General features: G+C 41.8%; 2 protein-coding genes across 2 annotated transcripts in view; one reads left to right on the top strand and one right to left on the bottom strand.

Annotated features, from left to right (window-relative positions):
* plch2b (phospholipase C, eta 2b) lies at positions 1–11,440 on the top strand. Its single transcript, XM_005927399.2, has 21 exons — positions 1–668; positions 1,599–1,745; positions 2,225–2,468; positions 2,584–2,713; positions 4,203–4,373; positions 4,680–4,773; positions 4,899–5,102; positions 5,198–5,318; positions 5,410–5,581; positions 6,712–6,822; positions 6,910–6,993; positions 7,077–7,174; positions 7,267–7,355; positions 7,468–7,653; positions 7,749–7,856; positions 7,959–8,083; positions 8,176–8,260; positions 8,351–8,497; positions 9,692–9,771; positions 9,861–10,941; positions 11,044–11,440. The coding sequence occupies exons 1-21, from the start codon at positions 317–319 to the stop codon at positions 11,049–11,051; spliced, it is 3,837 nt and encodes a 1,278-aa protein (XP_005927461.1). The 5' UTR covers positions 1–316; the 3' UTR covers positions 11,052–11,440.
* si:dkey-183j2.10 (probable glutamate receptor) overlaps positions 11,198–18,010 on the bottom strand; it is a 7,292-nt gene continuing 479 nt past the window's right edge. Inside the window, exons 3-10 of the mRNA XM_005927398.2 lie at positions 13,989–14,020; positions 13,724–13,903; positions 13,349–13,572; positions 13,088–13,185; positions 12,764–12,981; positions 12,461–12,680; positions 12,110–12,354; positions 11,198–11,815 (exon numbers count right to left, since the gene is read on the bottom strand). Coding sequence (XP_005927460.1) covers positions 11,711–11,815; positions 12,110–12,354; positions 12,461–12,680; positions 12,764–12,981; positions 13,088–13,185; positions 13,349–13,572; positions 13,724–13,903; positions 13,989–14,020 — 1,322 coding nt within the window. The 3' untranslated portion in view covers positions 11,198–11,710. The remainder of the gene's footprint in view (positions 11,816–12,109; positions 12,355–12,460; positions 12,681–12,763; positions 12,982–13,087; positions 13,186–13,348; positions 13,573–13,723; positions 13,904–13,988; positions 14,021–18,010) is intronic.

Here is an 18,010-nt window from a genome sequence, read left to right as displayed (position 1 = left end):
GAAAGCAAGGCTGAAGCCTCACTCCGGGATTACAGCTTCAGGAAGATTTACTGACACAAACAAGGTGCACACTTCTTCCAATCTGAGAGCCCTCTCTGCATGAAAACATTCATAGAAGAACACTTGATGGTCACTACACTGGAAACCTGGACAAACAATGTCAAGGAATGAGCTTCCAGGGTGGGAATGTCGGTCCTTGCTCCCATGTAGGAATGCTTTAACTACAAGATGAGGATATGCTGACCCGCATTACAAAGAAACCTGTCTGAAGAGTCCAACAGAGTGGGGAGGAAGAAGGTGGGTTCTCGTGGTGTGGATGGGCCAGGAGAGCCGGACCCAAATGTACAACTCAGGGATGAACATCAGCTCTGCGATGGCACCACAGTCTCCCGGACACAGTGGAACTCCACCACTGTCCTCTCTGCCTCCTAAGAAGACAACCTTTCAGTCCTTGGGATCTCTGTCATCAGGAGTGTTTTCACCGTCTCCAGCTAAAGCCTCCACTCATCAGGCAAACCCTGGCTCCAGCCGACTGAATTCCCCCACTCCATCTATTATGAGCTCCCCAAAACTTTGGCAGAAAGCATCTGTTTCTCGACTCGCAGAGGAATTCTTCTGGATTGGTGGAAGTGTGGTTGCACAGCCTAAATGGAGACTGGGTCAGATAGGTAATATTAAGTCAACTGATCACTAAATAATACTTAAATAATCACAGAAGCTCAGCAGCCTGTTTAGCAGAGGTGCTTGCTGTCTGCACACTGAGAGGGAAGAGGGAAAAGTTTTACTGGACATTTTTATTCCGGGTGTTGTAAATTTAAAACATTTGCCGTGACGTGTTGTCGCGAATGGCCTTCAAAACAAGGAGCTCGCACGTATAACAAATTAGGGAAGCAGTGAAGCAGATAATGGGCATATGGACAGTGGACAATCCTTTAGGATTAGCCTGAATGGTGTGCCAGGTTGCGTCACATGCACCTGAGCTTCAGATTACAAACAAAGGTTACTCGCACACAACACATAAACCGGTGACCTGATAATGACTTCATTGTTAGGAGAAAAAACTGGTTCTGTTAAACACTTTCCCAGTATACTTACTGTGGGCGCACACACCATTAAAGATTTCATGGAAAGTCACTGAAGGAAAGTCAGAAGAGACACTGTAGAGCACTGTGACGCATCTGACTGTAGGCACAGGTGTTTCTTTTTAGACAATAAGTAGTTTGTGTATTTTCATGGTGTAACTCAGCCTGTAATCTCACGAAGTAATGCTTGATAGGAAACCTCTAATCATCCCTTTGCGCTCATGATACTTCCCAACACAAAATAATGTGGTGTAGGATTTCATAAGTTACAAACATTCTCAGTCAATGACAACAGTAAGGCTCTTTTGACTTGGTGGTGGTGTAAGTATGGCATATTTTTACTCATAACCTCAGCATGCACGGTCCCAGCATAGATTTTATATCAAACTGAACATTTGATATCTTTGGGCACCCTGTGGTGTTGTCCATAAATTAATCGCAGTGGATTTCTGACAATCTTGACTAAAGAAGCCTAAAGAAACCTTTGATAAATTTGTTTCTTGTGTTGTCCTGTAGTGGAGAGGTGTATGTGCACCATGCAAACTGGCACTCAGTTAACCAAAATGAAGGGGAAGAAGAAAGGACTGGTGCGATTCTTTTACCTGGACGAGCACAAGTCCTGCATCCGATGGCGACCCTCCAGAAAACATGACAAGGCCAAAAGTGAGTGACCACCTTTTGGTGTGGACAATCACTCGGGACTATTCGTATTGCATGAGAATTGAATTCAGCTCAAAGTTCATATTTGTATTTACTGATTATGATGTCTTAAAGAAACCACATTTTAGGCGTGGCCCTTCAGCTGAGGAAAAGCCACAAAAAGCTGTTTTGATGAATATTTGGTTTGGACCATCAGTTATAACTCCTGCTAGTTCGGCAAAGTTTCTTTTGGTTGATGGCAAATTTACCAGAAGAGTTGGATTTCAGCTCTTTAAAAAGCTGACATGTTTTATATCTGATAAACTGTTGTATTGTTGGGCGTTGGGACATTTGTATGTTTGCACATGGTTCAATAAATCATTTTCCTGGCAAGATTTATAATGAAATGGAGGTTTTTGTACAATACTGCATATTATTGTTTATAATTTATTTATTTTCAATGCTGCAGAGACATGAATGACCTCTCTGTTTTTGTTTTTCAGTAACTATTGATTCCATTCATGAGGTGTGTGAAGGGAAAAAGTCAGAGGTCTTCAGGCGTTACGCAGACAACCGTTTCGACCCAAACTGCTGCTTCAGTATTTACTACGGGGACCGTGTGAAGTCCCTGGACCTGGTCTCCACCAACGCAGAGGAGACCCGCACTTGGATCACTGGGCTGAAATACCTCATGGCTGGTATCAGTGATGAAGATAGTTTGGCTCGGAGGCAGCGCACCCGTGATCAATATCCTTTATCCGCCCACACAACTGTTCAACTTGGTTTATAGGCACAAATACATCACTTTATATTTGGTAAACTGATTGTTTAGCGTATGGTTCAGCCTTAACTGCAGCTGAACGTGGTTACAGCAGACTTTCTCTGAGGCAGATAAAAATGGAGATGGCACCCTGAGCATCGGAGAAGTTCACCAGCTGCTCCACAAGCTCAATGTGAATTTACCCAAGCAGAAAGTCAGGGAGATGTTTCAGGTAAGACTTAAACGTGACAGACTTAACATGAATGTAACCTCTAATTGACACTTGCCCTCTGCTCCCCTACACTCAAAAAGTGATTCTTTGACCTGAAACATATAAGGTCAAAGGTTAACTTATTCAAACAATGAATCATTAAGGAAAAAATGCCTGGTGAAAACTGAATGTATACCAATCAAGTCAAATTTATTTGCCTAGACGTGATAAAATTTTGCGTTTTACACTGTACTTATATAACAAACTTACATAACAAAAGTCCACATTTAGGGCGTAAATATTTTTTGAGTGCAGACATGTTTCATATAATTTTAAACTACAACATGTTGGTTACTTGAATGATAGCTTTACCTGAGTTTATTTGTCAATGATATGTAGTAACTGGCCTCATCTTTATTGAGCACGAGCATTGCTGCCACTGTCATAGTTGCTGCCTTTGTCTTGTTGGCATGCGTGTATTCTCATTGATAATAACTGATCCTAAGGGAAGGGAAATGTATATATCAGAACAAATTTTCATGGCAAATTATTCAGTAGGTTCAGTAGCTTAAAGTGTTTCTGACATGATGCCCTTCAGAACCAGAAGAAGTCCTCCTACTGCGCCAAACTATATTTTTTTAACTCACTTAAAATAAAAAGAGATCCAAGTTGAATTTTTACACGTGCAAAGTTAGCACAATAGCTTCCATATTCATAAACTCAGGGTCACTACTTTTTTAATGATATGGACTAATTTTGTTTAATAAATAAAGTGAGAGACTACATAGGTGTGTATGTCTCTCTTCTGGTAATGTCATTGTCTGTTTCCAGTAAGAAGGCAAGTCCCACATTCTGAGAAAAACTCACAGTCACTGTCGAGACATTTAACACCACACCTTTCGTGGTAGTGACAAAGCAAAAGCATCACCAGAGATAGCACGATTCCTCCTCAGAGGACCATGTCAGTAGTTAAATCTGCACAAAACAAGTATACCAATACTTGCAGAGCCAAACCGTGCAACTAAAATGGCTAAAATAAATAAATAGAGCAAGAAAGAATTTGACAGCTAGTGTTTCAAACCCAGAAAATATGACAGGACACAAATCCTGCACTCTGGGGCAGCCTAAAGAAACCAGATTGGAAAGTGTATTAACGAATAAAAAAATCTGTAAAATCCTTAAGCAGACTCTCCCTGTGATCTTCCCATGCTTCCCATCATCCCATGATTATATACAGAGAAGCATAAAATGCTACAGATGGAGCCAGCAGACAAATATGTGCATTCAGTGTTTTTGTTGGAACGGTGGAAAAGGCTATCACCGGAAGCCCATATGGTTGTCACAGATGGCCTTTGTTGTATCGCAATATTGCTTTAGTTGCAGTAGCTCACTGCCCGTCCTCCCCTCCCCCACCTGTGAATGAGCTCTGTTTTGATGCTGACAGATATATCATTCAGAAGGTACTGAGAGAGAGACAGACATCATAAAATGTTTTCGCCACTATCTGCAGGAAGCAGACACGGACGAGAACCAGGGCTCTCTCGGCTTTGATGAATTTTGTTCATTCTACAAGATGATTTCCACACGCAGAGACCTCTACCTGATTCTGATCTCCTACAGCAATCAGAAAGAAGTCCTGGATCTCCATGACCTTGCACGCTTTCTGGAAAATGAACAGAAGGTAGTCAAAAGTCAAACCAATCACAATCATCTGTTTGATACTATTTATCCCCATTTTTACCTCTCCTTGAAATGTATTTTAAGTGTATCAGATTAACATCAGTGATGGTGTCTAAGAAGAAGCTAAAATGTATTTTAACCAATCACTGCAGTGCAAGAGACAAACGTGAAGTCATGAAATTGAGATATAACAAGCAATAAAGTGCTTTAAAAGATTGAATTAAATTATTGCTAATAGCAGTTTTCAAAAAGCTTTTAACTTTTGGATCCAATAAGATAAAAACAGTTCATTGTGTTCTATTTGTAGATGCGAGGCCTAAACAGAGAGCATCTAGTGGACATAGTGGCCAAGTTTGAGCCGTGTCCTGAGAACCTCCAGCGTATGGTACTGGGTATTGATGGTATGTAGGCCTTGCTCAAAGTGCCTGTGGCCGGTGAAACGTCGTTATTATCACATGTCAGTCAAACCAGATTTAATTTTCAGTCTGTAAATAAAATAGCTGCTCCAACAACTCTCTTCCTTTAGGTTTCACCAACTACATGCGGAGTCCTGCAGGCGATATCTTCAACCCCGAGCACAATCAGGTAAACCAGGACATGACGCAGCCTCTAACCAACTACTTCATTGCCACGTCTCACAACACCTACCTGACAGGAGACCAGCTGCTCTCTCAGTCTAGAGTGGAAATGTATGCCTACGTCCTGCAGGCAGGCTGTCGCTGTGTCGAGGGTAAGAGCCGACACAACAAGAACCTGAGCTGTTATTTCAGTGTGTGATTTTTTATAAGATTACAAATGGTTGTCAGCTCTTTCCCCCTCTCTTAGTGGACTGCTGGGATGGACCAGATGGAGAGCCCATTGTCCATCATGGTTATACCTTGACATCCAAAATTCTCTTCAAAGATGTAATTGAAACAATTGACAAATATGCCTTCACAAAATCACAGTAAGATTTTTTTTTATTCCTGGTGCTGATTTCAATTTTGTCGAGCTGGTGCACCTGCGCAGTCATTCAGTTATTGTCACCTCACTGCCAGGTATCCCGTGATCCTGTCCATAGAGAACCACTGCACTGTGCCTCAGCAGAAAAAGATGGCTAAATATCTGAGAGAGGTGCTGCAGGACAAACTGGATCTGAGCAATGTCAGCGTGCATGAATGCAAAAAGCTGCCATCCCCTGAGATCCTGAAAGGAAAGATTTTGGTCAAGGTACAGTTGTTTTTACCCACACACAAAATCACAATCACACACAAGCACACACGCGCGCGCACACACGTACGCGCACACACACACACCTATATGCTATTCAGACGTCACCTGACTACAGTAGGTAGTCGCTTCCAAGTATCATCTCATTGTAGTTATGACATGCAAAGTGGATGAACCAGCTGACAAAATACCTCACTGAGCTGATAGGAAGTTAACTTTAAACCAAATATTTAATCATCACAACCAAGGAATGCAGACGAGCATCTCTGATCGTGCAACGTGTTGAACCTTAAAGCAGATGGGCTACAGCAACAGAAGACCACACCAGGTGCCACTCCCTTTAGACGAGAACAGGAAACTGAAACTAAAGTTCACATGGGTTTGCCAAACGTGGACAATCCTCATTACCTCAACGTCTTGTGTCAACAGTTCAGTCTGGTGTGGTGTTGCTATAGTCTGGGTATATTTTCTTGTCAAATTTTGGGCTTGAGCATCAGAATAAGGACCAAAATCTCAGAGGAATGTTTCTAGCACCATGGAGTTAAGAGTTAAGGCAGCTATGAAGGAAAAAGGAGGGTTAAACCCAGGACCAGCAAGGTGTACCTATTGAAATGGCTGGTGAAATTTGAAATTAAGCAATACTGTTCACGTTTAGCTCAAAAACAATTTACAATGATGTAACTTTTAGCGCCTGTGAGGCCACAGACTCTCATTCACATTACATCTCAGGAATGTGACTCTGCAGATGTTGAGGTGTGTTCATTTCCCTTTGTGAGACACAATGCTGAAAACTGTCTTTTTTCTTTTCTGTAACAAAGTCTGTCAACACAACACGAAGGTGTAAATGTAAACCCTGTCCAGTCTGTTGCAATCACTATCCCTCATGCAGTGATGTGTAACCCACACAGTACTTGTGTAGGTTACAAACTGCACACAGCAAGTAGAAAGAGTGCAGCTTTGTGCTTTCTTTATCATTGTCCTTGGCAGATCCTTGGCAGTTTACAAAATAAATTATTATATGTATATTATTACACACACACACACACACACACACACACACACACACACACACACACACACACACACACACACACACACACACAAAGCGATTGTTAATTCTCTGTTTTTAGGGGAAGAAGCTGCCAGCAAACCTTGATCCTGATGTGGAGGAGGGTGATGTGTCTGATGAAGACACTGGAAATGAGGAAGAAGAGGACGATGATGACGATGATAACCCACAGGCAAATGAAACATTTAAACAGAAAGAAAGAAACAAAGTAAGTAAGAAAGAAGGTAAATATAGTAAGATTGCAATTTGAACTTTTCAGGATGGGAATAGCGTTAACTCTACTAATCAGCCTAAGAAGAAGAGACGATTTGGGAGATCAATCATGAGAAGCTTCAAAAGAAAGGTCAGCTGATATAAAAACAATATCTGACAGCTTTCCTTTTGGGTGACTTTGACTTAAAATATTAGATTTTTTTTTTCTTTCAGAGAAAAAAGAGAATACGAGTGAAAAACAAGGCCATGTCTGATGGTGAATCAGACTACAGCAGCAGCAGGGAGAGGACACAAATTGTTTACCATCCTAAGTAAGACCCGTTACTAAACGTCAAAAACAGCTGACAATCTAAACTTTATCATCTCTGGGATTACACTTATATGATTCCCTCTGTCTCCGTAGAAAAAGGAAAACAATGAGGCTCTCCCGAGCTCTCTCTGATCTAGTCAAATACACAAAATCTGTCCGTGTGCATGACATAGAAACACAAGGTAAATCCAACTAGAAACCTTTGCCTGCATTTTTGTTTTCACTAAGCACATCCCAACTCATAGAAACTTTTCAGAGTGAGTGTCTCATACATTTTAATTTTCTTTTTGGCAGCATTCATGAGCAGTTGGCAGGTATCATCCCTGGATGAGACAGTAATGAACCAGATCTTACAGCTTAAACCGGGTGAGCTGGTGCGTTTCAACCAGCGCCAGCTTCTAAGAGTCTATCCATCCAACTACAGAGTGGACTCAAGCAACTTCAACCCACAATCATACTGGAACTCAGGATGCCATATGGGTAACAAAAGTGTCACTAAAACTCAATACTAGCGTTATATGATACTGTTTGTTGTTAACTTGTTAACTTGTTGTCACGTTGCTGTTTCATCTTAGTTGCTATGAATTATCAAACAGAAGGTCGCATGCTTGAACTGAACCAAGCCAAGTTCTCGAGCAATGGAAACTGTGGATATATTCTGAAGCCCAAGTGCATGTGTAAAGGTACGTGGTGTTCACTCACACTTAGTAGATTTCTGCAGATTACAAAGTGAAGAGCAATGAATCCCGGATCAGCACCTAATAAATACTATTGCTTTTCATAAGGTGCCTTTAACCCAGTGTTGGAGGAGCCCCTGCCAGGACACAGAAAAACTCAGTTAGTGCTGAAGATCATTAGTGGACAGCAACTTCCTAAACCCAAAGACTCCATGTTTGGGGACAGAGGAGAGGTCAGGTCAAAATACAGTAGATATAAAGTCAAAGAGTTCAACAAAAATACGTTTTTAACACTAAAGTCAAGTTTTTCTTGGACTTTTTTTAGATAATTGATCCCTTTGTTGAAGTCGAGATCATCGGCCTACCTGTTGACTGCTCCAAGCAGCAGACTAGAGTAGTGCATGATAACGGTACGTGTAAAGCTCCACGTTGCAGTTTAAATCACTCCAAGCCAAGCTGACTTTGTGTTTCTCAGTCTTGGTGACATTCCTTTCTTTCAGGTTTCAACCCAATGTGGGAGGAAACCCTCGTCTTCAACATTCAAATGCCTCAAATCGCCCTGGTGCGATTCCAGGTGTGGGATCACGATCCTATTGGAAGAGACTTCATTGGACAGAGGACTGTAGCTTTTACCAGCATGATGCCAGGTGGAGTACCTGTACACTTGTTTGCTTGGTTCCAGAAGTTATACTTCTGAAAGCATACTCCTTTATTCTGTTAAAATTGTTGCCTTTTGAAAGGTTATTAATTTTTCAGTGTTGCAAAAACTTCATTTTTACAAATAAATTAAAGATTTAGGACAACTTCCCACTTTCTGCAGAGTATCATTAGTGTTTTGTTTTAACTATGAGGCATTTGGGAAATGCATCTTCAGAACATCAAAAATATGAGAAACGTGCTAAAGCGATTGAGCAAAACTTTATGAATTTGATTGTTTGTCCTTGCCAGTGTTGCAGATTTGTTTTGAGTCCTTACGTGTTAAAAAAGTGAAAGAATATAAGGACTGAGCTTCCATCAGTGGACTTATATACATATACACACAACGGTGCAAGAAAAGAGCACAACACATTGTCATCATCCAGTCCAGATCACACCCCCCTCAGACCAAAACAATTAGCATAAACCATCAGAGGCAGCAGAGCGGACGGTCTGATCTCACACGCTTCCACAGCAGCTTCTTTCCTAATACAGGAAATACTGTTTTTATACTTGAAATTACCTGACATATTGTCCTTTCCAAAAAAAAAATTCTGAAGTAATTTTGTGGACTTGAAAATCTAACTAGAGTAAAATAAAAATAGAGCAAATATCTTGAGTTGAAGCATTTTTTAATTTGGTGGAAATATTATGAAAACTTGTCTCATGAGACTTTGATGTATTTATTGAGACTGGATGTCTAAAATACTTCAACAGCTTTCAAAATGTTCTGTGCTTTTATTGTAATACCTGTGCTGATTTTCCTATAATATAAATTTCCTCTGACTTTCTCTCCACAATACAACAATAATTAATAAAGACTAAAACTAAGATTGAAACCAGTGAAAACTAAACTGAAGTGAGCAAACAAACCCTGAGACTATTTTAAACTAAACTAAACTGAAAGCAAAAAGTGAAAACAGAAAAAACAAAAACTAATTCATAAACAAAACTAAGATAACTCTGGTCTTGACTTTACCTCTGTGCGCATTCTGTTTTATGTTGGCATTCATTTGTCTCTGACTCTAAGCTCTCCACAAGATGTCCTACATATCCAAACCCAGTGTAAGTGTACAGATGCCAAATAAAAGATTTCAAATCTAAATAATTTTTTTCCTGTTGTTTGTTTGTGTGCTTGTTCGCAGGTTACCGCCATGTCTACCTGGAGGAAATGGCAGAATCATCGATCTTTGTTCATGTCGCTATTATTGACATGGCAGGAAAGGTATGGCATTATAAAATACACTTACAGATCTAAGATCATCTTCACCTGACAACTCTATCTTATGATTTCTGATTTCCTTTGTGTGACAGATCAAACCAGCAAATGCTGTGCAAGCAGCTAGGAAACACATCCAAAAAGCAGCCCAGAAGCATATGAAGAGCCATCAAAGGCAGCCATCTCTAGATTTTTCTGTCCAGTCTTCAGAAGATGGACGCGCTTTGTACTTCCGCAAAGATCTGGACACCATCTCTCAGGACAGCAGGAGTGGGGAAACGTCTCATCTGGTTCAAGGGCCCGCAGCCAAGGCTGCCATCCACAAAGGGGCCATGAGTGAACCTGTCAGGCGAGCTCACAGAGTTAAAATTCTTGAACCACAAGAGACAAAGAGAGGGATCTTTAGCCGGATGTCTTCCACTGACTCCCAGCACACTGGGGTTGCTCCCTGCGTGATAGCTGAAAGCTTTGACCTTGAGACCTCTTCCCAGACTTCTTCTCCTGACAGTCCTGCTCCAGACAGCCAAAATCCAGTAATTCAAGAGGAGCTGGAAAATGACCCCAGTGAATTACAACAGTCCAACTGTGCTGGGCAGCAGATAGAGTCAGAGCAGCCTGAACCACCTGAGGAATTACCACCAGAATCAAAACCAGGCAATGACATTGCCACAGAGCCTGAGCCACTGCCAGAAGCTCAGAGTCAGACTGACACAGTCCCTCAGCCTCCACTCGTGCCACAGCCAGAAGCCAAACCTTCTCCTCTTGTCCCTCCATCATCCCCTGCAAGGGTTAGACGGACTTTAGAAGCTCCCGTGACCCCCTGGCCATCCACCCCAATAAGGACAAAGGGCCGCTCACGCAGTTGCCCTCGAAAACAGACTACCTCTGCTCAGACACCGATGCTGAACCGAAAGCCTACTTTCCACTGTCAGACGCGCGGAGCTCAAAACTACAGCAGCTACGGCAACCCTGTGAGACGCATACCCAACGGTCTCTGCCTGTTGGACACCACGTCCAGCAGCAGCAGCGACAGCAGCACCGACAGCCTAGACTTTGTGCCCCCGCCCTCATCAACTGGGTCAGAGCAACACGAAGGGACACTGCAGAGAGAGATGAAGGCCCTCTTTGACCAGAAGATGAGGGAGATCCGCTGTAAATCACCGCTTTTTCTAGATGGTGAGTCACATTTGCAAAAGAATGAAAAGAAGTTTGATTACAAAAGCTAAGTGGCTCTATGTAATCAGCCTTTTTGTTCTTTACTGTTTTTGTGATTTTTAGATTTGTGACAGGAAGAGATCAAGGTCATCCTGAAAAAAGAAAAGGATCAACAACAAGAAACAAGAGGAATGATGGTGATGGTGGAGTGATATGTGTCAGATATGTAGCTTTTCTTTCTAGAATGATGGACGACGCAAAGCATTAAAACACTGTTAGATGTTTTTTTTTATTTCTTTTCTAATCTTGCTGAAATGTTTACAATCATCCCAGTTTTTATGCATGAAGTAGTTTTTAAAAAGAAATTGCTGAAGTCACATGATGCCACTGCCAAGTGTACAAAATACATGATGCAGAGTTGCAAGCAGTAAACCTAGAAAGTAAACATGTGCACAGTTTGTTAGCAAAATGTTGAGTTTACAAGTGTAAACTGAAATTAAAAACGTTTTTTTATACTGAAGTGTTTGATTTTTCATTGAAAGAGTAGCAGTTGTACTGAAAAATCAGTAATTTATATATCTGAAAAAGTTGGACTTTTTTTTACATTTTAGTTCAAATGTAAATAATAAGGTAAATAATAAGGTTTACAGTCTACTGAGTTAATATTTCTGTAAATTCTGTGAACAAAGTTATCAAGTGTTATCAAGCCAAATGGAAAACAATAATTAAATCAAACATAAAAAGCTCTAAAATCTAAACGTTTCATAGTAGTTGAATCTTCCAAAGGCTTCTATGCCTTTTCCTTGTCTTTATCTACATTTTCCTGGGATCTGTTCCCACTGCTGGTCCTCAAGCGCAGACTCAGCTCCTCAGTCAGTACAGAGCAACATGTCTTCTGTGGGATGGACATGCAATCAAGATTAACACCAGTGCAACAAAAACACTTTATTCCACCTATTAGTTTAATGCAAATACAGATGAATGGATGGGTAGGCATCCCAGTCATCTGTATTTTCTAAAATCCATGTAATAAATGACAATGTTGCAACCAATAAAAAAACAATCTTCTAATGGCAGAAGAACTGCCGCAGCCAAAAAAAATCATCAATTCATTTAAAATCTTAAAGAATAAACACACACACACACTGTTTCACTTGAGACATGTGAGTTGCAACAACCTTGCACGTACCTTGTGCTCTGCTGCACGCCTGCGACTCTTGAAGGTCAGCTCCAGGACAGCCACAATTGTTCCCAGCCCAAGGCCGAGGGAAAGCACCAGAAATATCCCCTTGAGGTTATGCGGCTGCACAGCTGACACCTTGCCCTTGTCTGCTATGCAGCTGCTTGCCCACCACTTGCTTCGCAAGTAAGCCAGCTCCCCTGCCTCACTTAGTTGTAGGATTGCCACACTGAGGTTCTTTATGATTGGAGAACCTTTGAGGAAAAAAATGATAGTTTTGGGTTATGTGCTGAATTTGATTTTACCATCTTTCATCTAAACTTAACTGTTTAATTAGAGTTTAAAAATAAATAACCTCACCAAGAGCAGCAGCAATGCTGTATCCCCTCATGCCAACGACTTCATGCGCCCGGACTAGTTCACAGTAACGCGCTACGGCTAAGTCCAGAGAAACAGACTCTCCAATGAAGGCGTAGTTGCCCTCTTTTGCACGTCGAATGCCTTCATCCATACTCGACACAAAACTCTTTGTCCGCTCCATGTGCTCATAGATTCTGCGGTACACTGGGTTGTTTGAATTCTAAATGAAGAAAAAAGAATAGCTTAGAGAGAAAAGCTCTCTAATTCCAGCTGAACTAGACACTTTAGGGCTGCAGTACTCACCTTAAAGAAAGCAAGTGTGGAAGAGCCAGCCAGGCAGCCATATTCAATCACATCCTGATTGGCCAAGTCCTCAAACCCTTTCACCATCAGGTGAGAGGACTCTGGGGTCTTAGTGGAGCTGAGGTTGGAGAAATAGCAAGCCAAGAGGACAACGCTAAATAGCCACCAACTGCTGCAGATGACACGCCCCGAAAGGGCTTTGGGATGAGGGCCGGCACCTGAAACACAAAAAAGGCTCAACAAATGCCACAAAAGGGAGAGATGTTCACTTGTTTGTTGTTCAGATGCTTATTGGATTAGGTGGTGTCTGGATTTGCCATTAACCTTGAAGAGTCAGAGCTCCAGCTGTGTACCAAAGGCTGTGGAGGAGACCGAACGTGTTTTTCTCACTCTGAGGCTGACTCCACTCAGAAGGGCTGAGTCTGCAATTTGGATCAAAGGTGTTAATTGTTAATGAGACAGCACTCAGAGTAACCCACTGCCCGAAGGAATACAGATATAACCTCAAAAACCCTCAAGAACTTAAATCAATCATTATTAAATGAATCATAATAATCACTTTAAAGAACTGCTTTCATGACCAACCTGGCAACTATGAAGATGCAAGCAGCCGTCCCCAGATAGGCAATGAGTATGCCAACCCAGGTCTGTGCTGAGAAAGGGGAAAGGAAATCAAAGAAGCCTGCATCCTCTGAAACGTCCCTCCTCAGCAGAATACTGATTCCCGTCTGCATGAATGGTTTGGTCATTCCCACAGCTTTCTCCCGAGCTGCAGTGAGAGTCAGCGGAGCAATAGCGAGGTCTGCTTCCTGTAGGATAAAAATATATTTGGCTAGTTTGGATATATAATGTGGATACTTTATTGGAACTTCTTAACATAGTTAGGTTTAAAGTCATGTTGATTTTTTTTCAAAAACACCACATATTCACTTCTTCTTTTGAGAGTGCTTTGCTGCTCACCCCTCTCACCACCTCTCCAACCATCCCGTTCCAGTTCCCGCTCTCTTCCTGTCTACCATACGCGCCATCTTTCACCAGCTGCACTTTGTACTTGAAGCCCACTTTCTTGGCTACTTCAGAGAGCAGGTCCACGCAAAAGCCTTCCAGCTGAGCACCTTTGGACATCACATACGGCTCTTGCTGAAAGAATCGATGTGAAAGTCAGTGGGATTTATTTCACACTTAATTTTGTATTCACAAAGATATGCAAAGCCAGATTAGGTACCTTTATTGTTGTGATTCTGAGCTCTGACTGCACTGTTGTTGAGAGACAAAAATAAGGAAAAATCTTTTAGATCAGCGATTCCATGAATTTTAAAAACCACAGCACACCTACATAACAGCTGTTTTCTGATTTTTATGGGACATTATTTGGAGTGTCATGTATTTTATTTACTGTCAAATATTTTTTAAATCTACTCAAAAAATCTGCATATTTTTAGCACACGCATCCCAGGTCTCTGTTTATGTTTGAAAATGTCCTATACATACAGTGGGGCAAAAAAGTATTTAGTCAGCCACCGATTGTGCAAGTTCCCCCACTTAAAATGATGACAGAGGTCAGTAATTTGCACCAGAGGTACACTTCAACTGTGAGAGACAGAATGTGAAAAAAAAATCCATGAATCCACATGGTAGGATTTGTAAAGAATTTATTCGTAAATCAGGGTGGAAAATAAGTATTTGGTCGCCTCAAACAAGGAAAATCTCTGGCTCTCACAGACCTGTAACGTCTTCTGTAAGAAGCTTTTCTGTCCCCCACTCGTTACCTGTATGAATGGCACCTGTTTGAACTCATCATCTGTATAAAAGACACCTGTCCACAGCCTCAAACAGTCAGACTCCAAACTCCGCCATGGCCAAGACCAAAGAGCTTTCGAAGGACACCAGGAAAAGTATTGTAGACCTGCACCAGACTGGGAAGAGTGAATCTACAATAGGCAAGCAGCTTGGTGTGAAAAAATCAACTGTGGGAGCAATCATCAGAAAATGGAAGACATACAAGACCACTGATAATCTCCCTCGATCTGGGGCTCCACGCAAGATCTCATCCCGTGGGGTCAAAATGATCATGAGAACGGTGAGCAAAGATCCCAGAACCACACGGGGGGACCTGGTGAATGACCTGCAGAGAGCTGGGACCAAAGTAACAAAGGTCACCATCAGTAACACACTACAACGGCAGGGAATCAAATCCCGCAGTGCCAGACGTGTTCCGCTGCTGAAGCCAGTGCATGTCCAGGCCCGTCTGAAGTTTGCCAGAGAGCACATGGATGATACAGCAGAGGATTGGGAGAATGTCATGTGGTCAGATGAAACCAAAGTAGAACTTTTTGGTATAAACTCAACTCGTCGTGTTTGGAGGAAGAAGAATACTGAGTTGCATCCCAAGAACACCATACCTACTGTGAAGCATGGGGGTGGAAACATCATGCTATGGGGCTGTTTTTCTGCCAAGGGGACAGGACGACTGATCCGTGTTAAGGACAGAATGAATGGGGCCATGTATCGTGAGATTTTGAGCCAAAACCTCCTTCCATCAGTGAGAACTTTGAAGATGAAACGAGGCTGGGTCTTCCAACATGACAAAATACCAGCTACTGTGTGTGCAAACCTGGTAAAGACCTATAGTAAACGTTTGACCTCTGTTATTGCCAACAAAGGTTATGTTACAAAGTATTGAGTTGTATTTTTGTTATTGACCAAATACTTATTTTCCACCCTGATTTACGAATAAATTCTTTACAAATCCTACCATGTGGATTCATGGATTTTTTTTTCACATTCTGTCTCTCACAGTTGAAGTGTACCTCTGGTGCAAATTACTGACCTCTGTCATCATTTTAGGTGGGGGAACTTGCACAATCGGTGGCTGACTAAATACTTTTTTGCCCCACTGTATGTGTACCAATCAGGAATAACACTGATTATCACTGCATGCTGGCACCTGTTGGTAGGTGGGATATATTAGGGAGCAATTGAATATTTTGTTTTCAAAGTTTATGTGTTAGAAGCAGGAAAAATGGCCACAAGGATTTGAGTTAGTCTGACGGGGGCAAATTTGGATGGTAGACAACTGAGTCAGAGCATCATCAGAACTGCAGGTCTTGTGGGTTGTTCCCGGTCTGTAGTTGTCAATATCTGTCAAAAGTGGTCCAAAGAAGAAACAGTGATGAACCAGCAGCATCATAGGCGGCAAAGGCTCATTGGTTGACCCATGTGGTCTGATACAACAGACGAGCTATCGCTGAAATTGCTGAAAAATGTTAATGCTGCTCCTGATAGAAAGGTGTCAGAATACACAGTCCATTACACTTGGTGCGGTACGGGACTGCATAGCTGCAGACCAGTCAAGGTTTCCTTGCTGATCCCTGTCCACTGGCAAAACCATGAACAATGGGCATGTGAGCATCTGAACTGGACCACAGAGTGATGGAAGAAGGTGGCCTAGTCTGACAAATCATGTTTTCTCTTAATCACAAAGCTGGCCAGCTGCATGTGCATCACTAGAAGGAAGCAGGGTAATGGTTTGGGCAATGATCTGCTGAGAAACCTTGGGTTCCACCATCCATGTGGATGTTTAACACCTATCACCAACCTAAGTATTGTTGCAGATCATGTACACCCTTTCATGGAAACAGTACTCGCTGATGGCTGTGGTCTGTTTCAGCAGGATAATGTGGCCTGCCACAACAACAAAAAAATGAGTTAATTTAAACCAAGAGTGGTTTAAATTCCTGCAGATGCACTTGACAAACAAGTCTGATCCACGGAGGCCCCATCTCACAACTTACAGGACTTATAGGCTCTGTTGCTAAAATCTTGGTGCCATATACCACAGCAAACCTTCAGGGGCCTAGTGGAGTCCATGCCTTGACAGATAAAGGCTGTTTTGGCAGCAGAAGAGGGACCAACATAATATTATGCAGGTTGTAACAATGTGTATATTGTATTTGTGTAAATGTTTCTCTCTCTTTGTGTGTTACCTTTGCAACAGGCTAACAACCTGTCCTGGGTGTAGCCAAACCTTTGTCCATGTGATGTTTTGCCATAATGCACAAAACCAAACACAGTAGATCTGCACCTGGTTTACTGTTTTTGGTCAACACCTCATATCAACTGTGAAACATGGCGGTGGAAGTTGATTATTTGGGATTGTTTTGCAGCCACAGGCCCTGGGCACCTCCCACTCACTGAGTGGACCACAAAATCTTCTCTATATCAAAGTATTCTAGAGACAAATGTGAGGCCATCTGCCTAACTTTGGCTGGATTTACTTCATTTTAAAACCTGCAATAGAGTACAGTAGATATTTTTTGTGTGTCCTGAAAATGCCCTGATATAAAAAACCATACAATTGACACAGAGTTTACTTTCTTTTATGTCTGTAAGCTATACTAACAAATATTCACATTTTTACATGTTTATAAAAGCTCAAAGATTAGAAAGACACAATGGGAAGAATAAGTTAAAAACAAGTCCTTGTATGCTTTTACCATCACAGATGTTTTCATAGTTGGAGTCCAAACTAAATTTAGAAGAATCAAAAACTCCTTTGTGCAGCTTTTCATCTTCAGACTTTAACACACAGAGACGTCCCTGAGGTGAAATTTGGGGTCCATCTACTGACTTTTTGAGCTCAAGTGGTTTCCGGTATCCTGGAGATCTGGCGGCTCTGCTCGCCTACTTGAAAAGTGTCCACAATCTATTTAGAGCAGTGTGTTATTCCAAAGAATTACAATGCTATGGCGCTGTGAGATGGGAGGGCAGTCAAAGAGCATCAAAAGCCTCAATTCAGGCCAAGGCCTAGGGGATCCGTCACCACAGGGTGACCCTGACAACCATCAGATCCTCCTTTTCAAGAGATGACACCAACACAAGCTCTTAAAGCCCCTGTCAGTTTTTGGCCACTCTTACAGACAGGGTCATTGTTTGCTCCATGGACTTGATTTATTATCGTTTTTTGTGTCCGCTGGCTTGCTTTCTTGGACAGGATGTAGTGCAACACTTTGATATTCAGCAAGGCTGACAGTTTATGTATTTGTTTGCTGTCAACCATGATCATTTTCTACCAATTACTGGGGAGGAAACATGAGGAATTTGGCAAAGAAAGAAAGCAAGCTGCCACCACTCTGGATTACAAATGCAGTGACCAGGTCAAACTTAACATATCAGTCTGTAGAAGCAAACTTAACAAACACAATGTTGTTGTTGATGGATGGATGGATGGATGGATGGATGGATGGA

Source organism: Haplochromis burtoni, unplaced genomic scaffold (assembly GCF_018398535.1).
Source record: "Haplochromis burtoni strain Fernald_Lab_line unplaced genomic scaffold, NCSU_Asbu1 Contig_100, whole genome shotgun sequence".
Classification (NCBI taxonomy): domain Eukaryota; kingdom Metazoa; phylum Chordata; class Actinopteri; order Cichliformes; family Cichlidae; genus Haplochromis; species Haplochromis burtoni.
Note: the sequence above shows the minus strand (reverse complement) of the source record. Positions and strands in the feature narration are given on the sequence as shown.

Excerpts from the sequence above, each read along its gene's own strand:
- plch2b (XM_005927399.2), top strand. The coding sequence starts at position 317 with ATGGGCCAGGAGAGCCGGACCCAAATGTACAACTCAGGGATGAACATC. Across the intron at positions 669-1,598 it reads ATGGAGACTGGGTCAGATAG|TGGAGAGGTGTATGTGCACC; the intron begins GTAATATTAAGT and ends GTTGTCCTGTAG. Across the intron at positions 7,175-7,266 it reads CAAATTGTTTACCATCCTAA|AAAAAGGAAAACAATGAGGC; the intron begins GTAAGACCCGTT and ends CTGTCTCCGTAG.